The sequence below is a fragment of the Melospiza georgiana genome, chromosome 6, assembly GCF_028018845.1.
Source record: "Melospiza georgiana isolate bMelGeo1 chromosome 6, bMelGeo1.pri, whole genome shotgun sequence".
NCBI lineage: Eukaryota > Metazoa > Chordata > Aves > Passeriformes > Passerellidae > Melospiza > Melospiza georgiana.
The window spans coordinates 52371552-52383562 of NC_080435.1; the positions used below are offsets into that span (position 1 = coordinate 52371552).

A 12011-nucleotide genomic window follows, 5' to 3' on the forward strand; every position below is an offset into this window, starting at 1 on the left:
CCGCTCCGGGAGCCGCCGTCTGACCCTGCCCTTCCCAACCCGCGGCCCCAGCGCGGGGGCTGCGGCACACGGAACTGTTTGAGTGCGGTGCTGTGTTTTCGGCCGGCGCGTGTTTAGGAGTGGCGCGGCGGCGGCCGGCAGGTGAGTTCCGGGCGCGTTGCCGGGGGCGCAGGTACCGCAGGGGTGGCACCGGGCACCGAGACCGGGAACGGGAATCGGGACAAGGAACCGAGACCGGGAACGGGAATCGGGACAAGGAACCGAGACCGGGAACCGGCACCGGGAATCGGGATCGGGACCGGAACGGGGCCGGGGGGCGCTGTCCCGGCACACGCGTGGCCTCGGCGCCCGGGGCTCTGGGTAGAGGGAGGAGCCGCCTCGGTTGCCGGGGCCCTCCCGGGACCCCCTTCCTCGGGTGGAGCTGGACAGGGCCGGGTGTTCGCAGCAGCGTTAGGGCTGGAAGGGCTCTCTGGAGGTTATCCAGGCACGGTCACCCAGAGCGGGTCCCACAGTAACGCACCAGTGTGGGTGCTGGATGTTTCCAGGCAGGGAGATCCACACCTGCACCGAGCAGCGTGTCCCCCTGCTCTGCCACCCTCCGGGGAAAGAAGCGATTCCTCGCCTTGGGGTGGAGCTCTTGGGTTTTAGTTTATGGCCGTTGTTCCTCGGCCTGTCGCTGGGCACCACGGAAAAGCGCCTGGCACCATCCTCTGGGTACCGCCTTTGGGACATTTGTGCGAATTGATGCGATCCCCTCTGTCCTCCAGACTAAACGCGTCTCCCAGGGTCTGCCATAAGAGGGATGCTCCAGACCCCTCACCATCTTTGTGGCCTCCACCGAACCCTCTCCGGTAGCTTGTTCTTTGTCCCTCGGGGCTGTGGAGGGCCCGGGGAGGGCTGTGCCCCCCGTCCCCGCGGTGCTCTGTGCCTTGTCCCGGCTCTGCTGCCATCGCTGTGCCCCTAAGCTGGACACTCTTCTTCAGTGCCTTCAGATCAATCAGTCTTGTGGAAGCCGAGGAAAACCAAAATGCTGCAAACTTTTCTTTTAGCTGAATACATTGCACATCACACCGTGAATAAATTCACAGTCTAGTTACAGGATGGTTCCAGTCAGGTGCATGGTGGTTCCCCCCTGACCTCGCATTATTCTTTGGGTAGGGCAGTGGCTCTGGGTAGTGTTTCCTTAAAAACAGAAGTTGATGGGAAGTGTTTAGATGAGAGACATGCTTTGTTGTTACAAAAATACTGAGGTTTATGGGTAATGTGTGTGATGGAATGAGTTTATGCTGACCAAATCTAATTTGGTTTCTTTCCAGTTTCTCATGAGAAACACTTTTAACCTTGTGTTTTCAAAGCACTGTCTAGCACTTCTGAATCTCAGCTTGGGGTTGTTTTGTGTTAAAACAAACTAAAATAACTGTAAATCTAACCCAATCCACTTGTGTATCCTAGTTTGTAGCTTTTAGCCAGAGGTCAGCTTCTTACTATATTTGTTCTTTGGACATGATGCATTTAGCTGGAAAATGTGTTTAGCACTGAAGTACAAACAGTAACTACTTGATACAATTACTGAAGTGAAGCCCTTCAAAGCTCCTATTTATTTGATGTGTCAATTTACTGCTAGGAACTTCAATTTACTAGTTTTGAATTGATTTGTTAGTTAAGTTTTCATGAAACACTACTTCTTCTGTTTAAATGAAATATTGTTGTAATAAATGAAGCTGTATTATTAAAAACAGATTTTTTTCCTTGCTCTTCTTTGCTGTCACTTATAACTGTCTTAAACTTCAGATAATGACAAAATGTCCTCTAGAGGGAGATCTTGTTGCTTTTATGTGCTGAAATGTGCTGAAATGTTGGTGATCTTGTTCCAGTTAAATGTCTTATCACTTTTCTTGGGAAGGATCTGTGAATGTGTGTGTATTAATAAGTACCTGTCTTCTGCATCTGTGCTTAGAAATTTGATAACAGAATCTAGAGTCATGTAACACCTCTGTAGGTTATGTGAAACACAGTTGTTTTAATTCAAATAGATCTAATTCTGAAGTTAAATGAATAATCTGCAAGTTCCAGAGTCCTACTCCTGCAGAAGTATTTGTAGGGCCTACATTTGTGGTGTCCCTGTATTTGTGGTGTCAATGCTGCCAATGCTTGTGGAGATAACTGATGACTTTCATGTGTTCCCTGTTGCCATCAAGATGCTTTGAGGGCAGTTTCTTTGCTGACCTGAACCAAGAATTTCAGCAGCCTGTCTGAAAGTGTTGTGGGTTAAATCTCTTCAGCATAATGAGTGCTAACAGCTTGGCAAGGAAACAAAGCAGTAATAAAATGTCACATTTAATCCATCATACCAGTACTTCTTGCCTATAAACAGAAGTTGAAATATTACTTTGCAGACACATCAGTTGTTTGAATGTAGTTAACTCTATACTCCACATACTCCATACAAATTGTTGGAAAAATCTTGGTGGGATTTTATGAGAGTGAATTATTCTGCATGTTACATATGCAGTCTTGACAGGAGATTTCTTTCTCCTGGACACATTGAAAAAACCTTATTCCACAGCGAGGGATCTGTGCTCTCATTTTTCTGTAAGTAAATGCAAATAGTGAATTCAGTGTAGCTTCTGGCATATCTGATCTGTAAAACACATGTTCCGTGTGTGGCACATGCTCTGTGGATATAGTTGGAAAATTTCCTCATACTGCAAGGCTGCTGAAGAGGTCAGAAATGTGTTTACACTTTAACTGCCAGTTGAACCCCTACACACTTCTTTCAAGTCATCTGTAGTGTTAAGAAACAGATATTGTTAGACTGACTCCAAAAGAGTTGAAGTATTTGTATTCTTATAAATGAACATACAAAACCACTACATAATTAATTAATTTATTCTCTGTGTGGATGTGTGGATGTAATGCTGGAAGTAAGGCAAAGTAATTTGCTGTATTTATATTGTAAGGTTGTTTTCCTTTTCATCCTCATTGTCATTGTTTTGTGGTATGCATATACACCTCTGCAATGCATTAAAAATGTATGCAAAGGGCTTGGAGGCAAATTGTGTTGCTTAATAGAATGTACAGTGTGTTGTAATAGAGGAATAAATTCCTAATTAATAAACAGAAATAGGAGTTTTGGTTTTTTTATTTTTAGGGAAAACATATTTATATCCCTAAGTTACTCAGATTGTGGATCCTGTAATTAATTGTGCTCTGAATGATCAATTCTTTATTTTAGATCATAATTTTGGAGGATTGCAGCACTGAGATCTCTGGAGTCTGCTGTGTCTAGCCATAATGAGTTTGGTTGCTTATGAAGATTCAGACTCCGAGACAGAAGCTGAAAAGACTGAAGCCCCTGATGCTTCTGGCAGACAAACAAACCAGCTGAGTTCTCCTGTGAGTTGTGTTCAGCACTTTGCACCTGGTAGTACAGAATCTGCACATGAAATGCACCCTGGCTGGAGCAGGGTTTGTGAAGATCCCCCTGAGCGTTATGCATGGAATAGCAACACTGACTTGGCACCTCCCCATTGTCAGAGGGTTTACTCTGGCCATGCTGCAGTGTCTGTGGCTTACAGAAACTATCAACAGGCTTCAAGCTCTTCAACAAATTCTGGAAATGGCTTTTCCCAGAAGAGGGCACACAATGACAGCACTCCTGCCCTAAAAGGAATTAGACCATACATCCCGAAACGATTGCGTCAAGAAAATTCCAGTAAGCCTGAAAAAGAAGAATCTGAGCAGAGAGGTAGCTCAGAGTGTGATGTTAAGGTAACTGGGCCAGGAGAGCAGGCTTTGAGAAAGACCTCTGAATTAATTAAGCCATATTTGGGATCTAAATATAAAGTAACTGAAGTTCCCAAAAGCTTAATATTTTACATGTCTAAACACAGCGGCCCCGTTAATGAAATCCAGTGGTGTCCTGTACTGGAACAAAGTCACTTGCTTCTCTCAGCTTCTATGGACAGAACAGTCAAGGTAATGTAAAGGAAGATGCTTTGTGGCTCAACCATCATGTTGTATTGAACAATGCTCTTCTGGAAATAACATCCTTGCTTGTGTGTATTTAACAGTTCCAACGTACTCAGAATTTCAGGAGATGCTTCATAAGATTATTGTAAACTTGCAGCCTAATCCTTCAGTATACCCACAGTTAGTTCCATTAGCTTAGAATTTGGTGGGCTTTTAAACTTATTTTTTTAATTTTTAAAATTATTTTTAGTTTTTTTTAAATTTTATTTTAGGCATGTCAGTATTTTAGACCTTAAGTAGTTAGATCATTTCTCATGATCTCTATCAGTGTTTTATCACAATGGCCATGAGCACTAGGGTATGCACACAGATTCTGCCATGAGTCATTAAGCAACTAACTGCCAATACTGGAATAATATTTTTAATTATTCTGACAGGCCTGTGTGACATCTGCTGGAGGAGGTAGATCAGGTCAGATGGATTTTGCATCTCAGAACTGTCTTGTCATGATCTAAGGGGTCTTCTCACTTTAATTTGTTTCAAGGGTTAATTGCTCAATACTCAGAGTGAGTTTTCCTCCTAGCCTTAATGAATTTGTCTTCAGTTCTTTGGCAATTTAGTCAGTCCAATGAGGCTTTTATTTTTAAAATGGGTAATGGGTATATGCTTTCCCAGCTTTCCCAGCTGATTGTGCCTCTGGGTTCAAATAATAGTCTTCTGAAGTGGCCTTGCACAGGAACATACCTTTGATGAGAGTGCTCAGAAAGTGTCCTTCCTGGTGGGAGACATGCTTTATTGCATCTAACATGTATTTACCATTTTCCTGCTTCTAAAATTTAGGACTTTAGTAAATCTTAAGAAGAACAGCCCTTGTACCAGAATACCAACATAGTTCCTCCATCTTCTTTACGAGGATTTTGAAACCTCTTTTTTTCTTAAACATTAAATGTAGGGGGAAAAGTACCTTTATTTCTCCTTTCAGGTCATCTTTAGTATATTTGTTATATCTTGGCTTTTGCTTGAAGAACAGACCTTGAAGGAAAAGGCTAAGATATGCAAAAAGTACTGATGGGTGTTTCTGTTAAGCAGCAATGTAAATTTAGATTGTACAATACTGACACCTGGATGTCTGAATTTGACCTTTTGTCTTAAATTGTCACATCATCTGCTTAATGTTTGTTGAGTATTCCAGAGCCTCATTTGTACTGACAAGTGAAGTTATGGATGTGTTGAATTTGGTATAAAAATCTAAAATCTGAGTTGTTGCTGCAACATAAAATGATTACAAAGTTGAAATAATGGCCAGTCTGGTTTGTCTTCTGAGCATAAAAAAAAATATTTTTCTGAATCAGTGTTACCATGCCTGCTTGGAATCAGTCATTAACAGTAAAGCCAGTTTTTGAAGAAATCTATTTTAGGTCCCTCAAAACTTGGAAATTCAATATAAATGAAGTATACTAGTGCTGGCTACACTTCAGAGCATGCAGGTCTAAAAAATTAATGCAGGAATACCGAAGCTCTTAGGAAGTCTAAAAGCACATGTTATATTCTGGAGGGCAGCTCTGGATGCTGAGGATGCTGAGGATGCTGAGGGTGCTGTGGATGCTGTGGATGCTGTGGATGCTGTGGATGCTGAGGATGCTGAGGATGCTGAGGATGCTGTGGATGCTGAGGATGCTGTGGGTGCTGTGGGTGCTGTGGATGCTGAGGGTGCTGTGGGTGCTGTGGGTGCTGTGGATGCTGAGGATGCTGAAGGTGCTGAGGGTGCTGTGGATGCTGTGGATGCTGAGGGTGCTGAGGATGCTGAGGATGCTGTGGATGCTGTGGGTGCTGTGGATGCTGTGGGTGCTGTGGATGCTGAGGGTGCTGTGGATGCTGGGTCTCAGGGAGCCGCTGGCTGTCCTGGGCAGCAGAGGGCGCGGTGACACCGAGGATTGGAGGATTCACTGGGTGTTCGGCTCCCAGATTCTCTCCCTTTCTGGGATGACGAGCACATAAATCCCTGGTGACTGTGGCAGCACTGCTTTACCTTCTGGGAGCTGATGTTGGCTGTCTGCTGTTGCCTGAAGTTGTCGATTTTCTGGTATAGCATAAAACAGCCGATTGAAAATGCAGCTCAACTCTTCTTTTTCCTCATCCTTTTAACTTCACACAGATTGTGTATTTTTTCCCCCAAAAAACACCTGCTTGGAATTGCTCATTTAAATCCAGGGAGTGAATGTGTCCTCTTTCCCTTTAGTGGGAATATGCAGACGCTTAGGATGTTTGCATGATTTACTTTCAACATCTGATCTGGGTGAAACTCAAAGCACAGTTAAAAGCCTAAAATCTCTGTATGATCAGAGAGAAGAGGCAATTCAGACCCTAGAAACTCTGTACTTTCAGTTAGTCACAGGAATAACTGTGACTGTTTTTAAGAGTAAATGTCTTGGACTCAATCCTTACACCCAGCCTATGCATTAAGACATTTGTATTTTGAAGAGTCCAGTATTAGAGGGGATTTCTCAGAATGGAGTGTTCAAAGTTGAGATGACTATGGTGGCTTAAGTGCTTGAACCAGATCTCTTACTCAGTTTGTATATTTTATCTGTTCTTATAATTTCGTCTTAATAACTTCCTCTTTCATCACAGACTAAGAATTTTCCTTTGTGGAAAAGGATTTTCTTTTTTAAAATTTTTTTTAACTTGTCATGGAGAAGGAAGAAACACTTGTTTTACTTACCTTAGTGATCATAATTTTTTTTATTTCTGTCTAAATTATGATGACTAAGTCATTCATATCACACAGATGGATGTCTAAAATGTGTATATGGAACTGATTATGTGGGTTTTTTTTTACTTTTTAAGTATGTCTATGTATCCTGTTTAGATCAGGAGAAAAGTGCAGTCTTCCATTTATGTTCTCTCGGGTTGAAAATGCACTTTAACACCTTTATGAATCAATGTGAGTCGTGCTAAAGTATTTACAGTAAATGAGTTGATATTTTCAGTTTCTGTTGTCTGAAGAATAACCTAGAGCTGGAAGATCATCGTAAGCATCCAGTAAAAATAACTTGCATAGTTATGAATGAATGAACTGTGTTTTTGTGCATTTCATGGTTTTCTTTAGAAGTATTTGATCTTATTTCTTTTGTACTGCTGCATTTAGAACACTTCAAGTGGTGAAGTTGGAAAAAGTATCAGTTTTCAGCTCGGGGCAGAATTCTTTAGAGTAACACTCGTGCCAGCAGATGGGGCACCTCAGCGTGTTAGAAAGGGATGGGAACTCAACTGCCTCTGAATGAGGACTCAAAGACTTTAATATTTGCCTCTTGTTGTGTTGTATGTTGAAAGACCCAAATTACAAGTTTATGCATGTGTTGCTAAATGTGTAAGAAAACCCCTGAGTTTTCAGAGAGACCTGAAAATAATATAGAACCTCATCTGGGAAGTGATAGGTATTGCAAATCATCCATGGTTCTTCAAATCTGGAGCATTAATAGAAGAATATTTAATGCTAAATTTTGAATTTGTAGGGAAGGGGGAGCTCTTGCTGAGGCAGTGCTGTACACTGTAATACTATTGTGAGTAGCTTAGGTATGGATTTTAGGAACTGTGAAACGTTGTCTGAACTGGTTAAATTTGCTTTCTTTGAATAACCCTTCTCTACCTTCTGTTTGAATAGCTGAATAGTGTTAATTCTTTTAATATCTCATCTACTGGTTTTTTGGTTTTTTTTTTTTTTGCATAAATTTTGAGAGTTATCACTGCTGTTAAAGGTGCCTGGTTCCCATAGTGTGGATATTCAATGCTTTCTGAACATCTGACCTTGTTTAGGTACTTCTGGATTAGAACCCCAAATACAGCATCCAGAATCACAGATTGCCATTGAATACAGCTTTTTGTCTTTGGTAGCAGAGAACATTAAAAAGTTGTGCCTTTTTATCAATTGCAGAAACCATAAAGCTGAATTCACATTGTCAGTGTCTTTTATTTGGAAGATCTTGTCATTACACAGAGCCACACAGATGTTAACATTTTCACTAGTTACTGGTGCTGGACTTAGCTTTTTAACAATTGTTCATAACTTCAGCATCCTATGCCTTTGTTCTGTATCTCCTAGTTTACCTTAAAATTAACTCAAGGTAACATCTTTATATAATCATCTGCTAGCTCTTAATTTTGTGTTTCTCATATTTTATTTAGAGCATCACAGCAGGTGTTATGTTTGTTGCAGAGGATTTCTTAATTTTCAGCACTTTCACTCCATTGTTAAACAAGATCAAGGAAAGTGCTGCAATTCTTGAGTATGCAAAATGTATATTAATTGCACTTTGTGTACTAATACATTGTTGCAAGTTTTTCTTATATATTTTGTTCCCTACTGGCCTAGCTGAATAGTCATTAGTCCCAGCTCTATCAATACAAGTAAAGTAAAAGTTTTTAAATGAGTTTAATAATGTAAGCCTCTTGAGCAGGGGCATTGCTGACTTCCCATGATTAAGAACATAACAACCATCCTGGTTCAGACCAGGAGTCAGTCTCTAAGTGGATGAGTAAAGAAGAACAAGTCCAAGGTTTGTGGCCCCTTTAAGTCCTCTTCTGGTCTGTGCTTATTTTCAAGTTGGGATTTCTGAGCTCCTAAGCAGTTAATCTTTGTAACTTGCTACCTCAAGAGATTTCTTCCAGATACTTCTCCATTCTTCTGAGACTCTTTTGTGATCATTAGATTTAGAGTGGTATGTTACTCATACTCATTAAATTTAATGTACGGATTTTGGTTCCTGGAGTGTGTCAAACGCCACAAGAAATACAATTTTCAATTATACTTTCAAAGTATTTTATTATTTTGTGATTTTGTGTCTGTTAGGAGAAAGACAGCACAGTAGTATATTCCAGGAATTTTGTTATTCCTTATCCTGTTGTATTGGGCTGAATGATAGAAGAGGATAGCCTCAATCCATAAACTGTGTGTGGCACAGATAGTGACAACACAAATTTCCTAGATATTGGCCATTACCCTGTCTCAGAGTAACAAAACCTAATATTTTTGCTTTCAACCATTCTGTACACAATTCACTTGGAATAGGTAGTGTTTCTTGTTGTTCTGTCACAGGTGTGTCTGTTTATTAAGGAATAAATTTAAGCTGCCAGCATATTTGCTGTACACTCAAGCATGGCTTTCAGATGGCTGTAGCCCTGTCACAGCTAGGCTGGATTCAAACTGTTCACTAAGCAGAATTAGCTATCATGCTGCTAGTACCTCCAGTAGGGCAACTCTTAGATTGATTTTTAAAATCTAATTGTGGCAACATTCCTTTAACTGTAGGTGACAAATTGGGAAGTCATCCTGTTTGATACATATGTTCTTTATTTGAAATGTTTTGAAGATCTCTGTTGATACATTTTTAATACTGTATATTAAAAATAACAAGTAGTTCTCCCCATTATCTTGGAAGTGGCAAGGAAATGCTAATATTCTGGATATTGTGTGCTGCTTACCAAATGTGGGAAAAACCCCATTGTTTTCTTGTTGAAGAGGCTGCTAAATATTAGCAGAAATACTGAAGCAAAACTCTCTTTATGAAGGTTCTGACTTCTCTTCTCTTCTCTTCTCTTCTCTTCTCTTCTCTTCTCTTCTCTTCTCTTCTCTTCTCTTCTCTTCTCTTCTCTTCTCTTCTCTTCTCTTCTCTTCTCTTCTCTTCTCTTCTCTTCTCTTCTCTTCTCTTCTCTTCTCTTCTCTTCTCTTCTCTTCTCTTCTCTTCTCTTCTCTTCTCTTCTCTTCTCTTCTCTTCTCTTCTCTTCTCTTCTCTTCTCTTCTCTTCTCTTTCTGTTTTTTCCAGTGACTGTAAGATTGCTGGTTATTAAGATGGCAGTAGACTTATGTGATAGGCACATGCATGGTAATACCAGCGTTTTTTGTATCCCTTGATCATCTTGTTGATGAAACAGAATTGTTTCATACACTTCAATGAGAAGTATCCTCCATCACGCTTATTTTTGTAAGAAAAGGAACATCATGCAGGAAGGAATGTATTTGACCACCAGTGAAAGCTTCTGGCTGTGCCATGGGTAGATGATAATCCAGGTCAGGATGTAATGGATAGCTCTCCCAATTGTTCTGCAAAAGCTGGTGACACATATCAGCAAAGAACAGTTCATCAAAGTGGTGAATTTTGGTCTCTTCTTCCCAAAGGTTTGTGTGGGTAAGAGTTGTTTCATATTTGGTATTTTAGTACCTTGATAATGTTTAGAGAGTGCTGTTAGAGAGATATATTTTTTTAATTATTTCCTTGTTTCCAGTGATGCAGTTGTCAAGGAAACAGAAATCCTTGTAATGCCTTTGTTCACTTTTTCAGAATCCACAGCTGGAGATGACTTGTATAGTTTTTATTATGTTCTGAGTGTTTGACACACTCTTAGGCCTCAAAGGATTTTTTTCAAAGGAGTATGTTTCTTTGAGTATAAATAGCAGCATCCTCATCTCTGTAGGGTTTGATAAGCCCTTGTTTCTTTCCTTCTGCACTAACAGGAACTAAATTCAGTACTGCTTTGGATTAGAATTTATCTTAATACTTGTATGAAGACTGACATTTGAGGAAAAGAGAGAGGGCAAAAATGCAGTGAACCTCTCAGCTTCTGGGTGAGGTTTTTAGCTTTGTGATATCTTGAGTTTTTTTCCACTTGGAAATGACTCCTGACTTAGGATTTCCTTAAAGAATGCAGGAGTGATACCCCCAGTGTTCTTGTGAAACATTTTTGGACTGCTCTATGGCTGTGTGAGAGGATGTGGCCGTGGGGGAGAAGAGTGGGATGGATATTTCACAGTGTAGCTGTGTTCCCCCTCACCCCTGCCAAAATAAATTGGGAATTATTTAAAGAAAAAATTTGAAAATGAAAGTTCTTCCAAGAGCAGGGAAGTTACTGAAGCCTGTCTGTATTTTGAGTCTGACTACAAATCCTCTTCAATTTCTTTCTCTGGATCTTCTGCAGTATCTTTTATTCAGCTGCTTAGCATGATTAAATCTTGAGAGAAAAACACTTGAGGCCTTCTGTGAAATTTGGTTGACACTGATCAACAGGTGCAAAGTGGCCACAGGTGAGGTGCACAGGATAACATGGTTGTTGTGACAGTGTTGTTTCATGAACTTTTCTTCTCTGGAAATCCAAAATTATGGAGACTGACTTCTAAATATCCTTAACAGTGATGTGGAAGAAAGGATTCTGTTCTCTCATGTTACCTAGAAAGATTTTTGCTTACTTGTATCACTATTTGCAGAAGTATGAGGAATTTAAAGTGTTTATCTGACTTTTTTTCCTAGCAACCCATTTGTCCCTAATGGGTGAGCTCTGCCCTTCCTTTCTGCTGGGAGCTCTTGCAGTTGTTTCCTCTGTCTCTGAAGCAGCAGAGGAGAAAGGAACCTTGTGCTCCTGGCAGGGCAGAGTCGGGGCCAGGGATGGCAGTGGGGCAGAGCCTCCAATGCAGCTGAACTGGGAATGTCCAAGGGAAGCTCTCCAGTTGCACCCAGCACCTGTGTGGGCAGCTGCTGGGCAGGCCAGTGGCAGAATGTCAGCTGAGATGGGACAGACGAATGATGGTTTGTCCCCATTCTGGGTGTGTCAGTAAGATTGCTGGTGAAACAGTCAAGATTTTGGTACTTGGGAAAACAATGTGCTAAAGTAATTTTAAGTTCTTAAGTGACTATAATATATTATGGGAGTATAATTTTTTTTTTGTAAAGTTAAGAAATTCTGAATAATTTTGCTGTTTGAAAATATAAATAAAACCAATCTAACCTTGCTGCTTTTCTAGAAATCTGGCTTTATAGCTGCATCTTACATACTGCTATATATTAAAAAAAAATCTGCTAACAAACCACAAGGCATCTTATGACTTTGATTCCTTACCCTTCTTGGTTTGTCAATGTTGTCAAGGAAACAACTTTTTGAGAAATTTTGTTCTACTTTTTCAGATTCTATAGACAGATCACTTGTGTAGGATTTATCTGGCATCTGGGCTAGAAGGAGTTTTCCTGAAGTTTCTATTATTTTCACTTGCT

At 40.6% G+C, this 12011-nt stretch overlaps 1 protein-coding gene across 1 annotated transcript in view; it reads left to right on the plus strand.

The window, feature by feature from the left end:
* Window positions 1-111: 111 nt before the first annotated feature.
* The window catches only part of WDR25 (WD repeat domain 25), a 60448-nt gene continuing 48548 nt past the window's right edge, over window positions 112-12011 (plus strand). The window contains exons 1-2 of the mRNA XM_058027118.1: window positions 112-141; window positions 3236-3978. Of these exons, the coding sequence (XP_057883101.1) occupies window positions 3295-3978 (684 nt within the window). The 5' untranslated portion in view covers window positions 112-141; window positions 3236-3294. The remainder of the gene's footprint in view (window positions 142-3235; window positions 3979-12011) is intronic.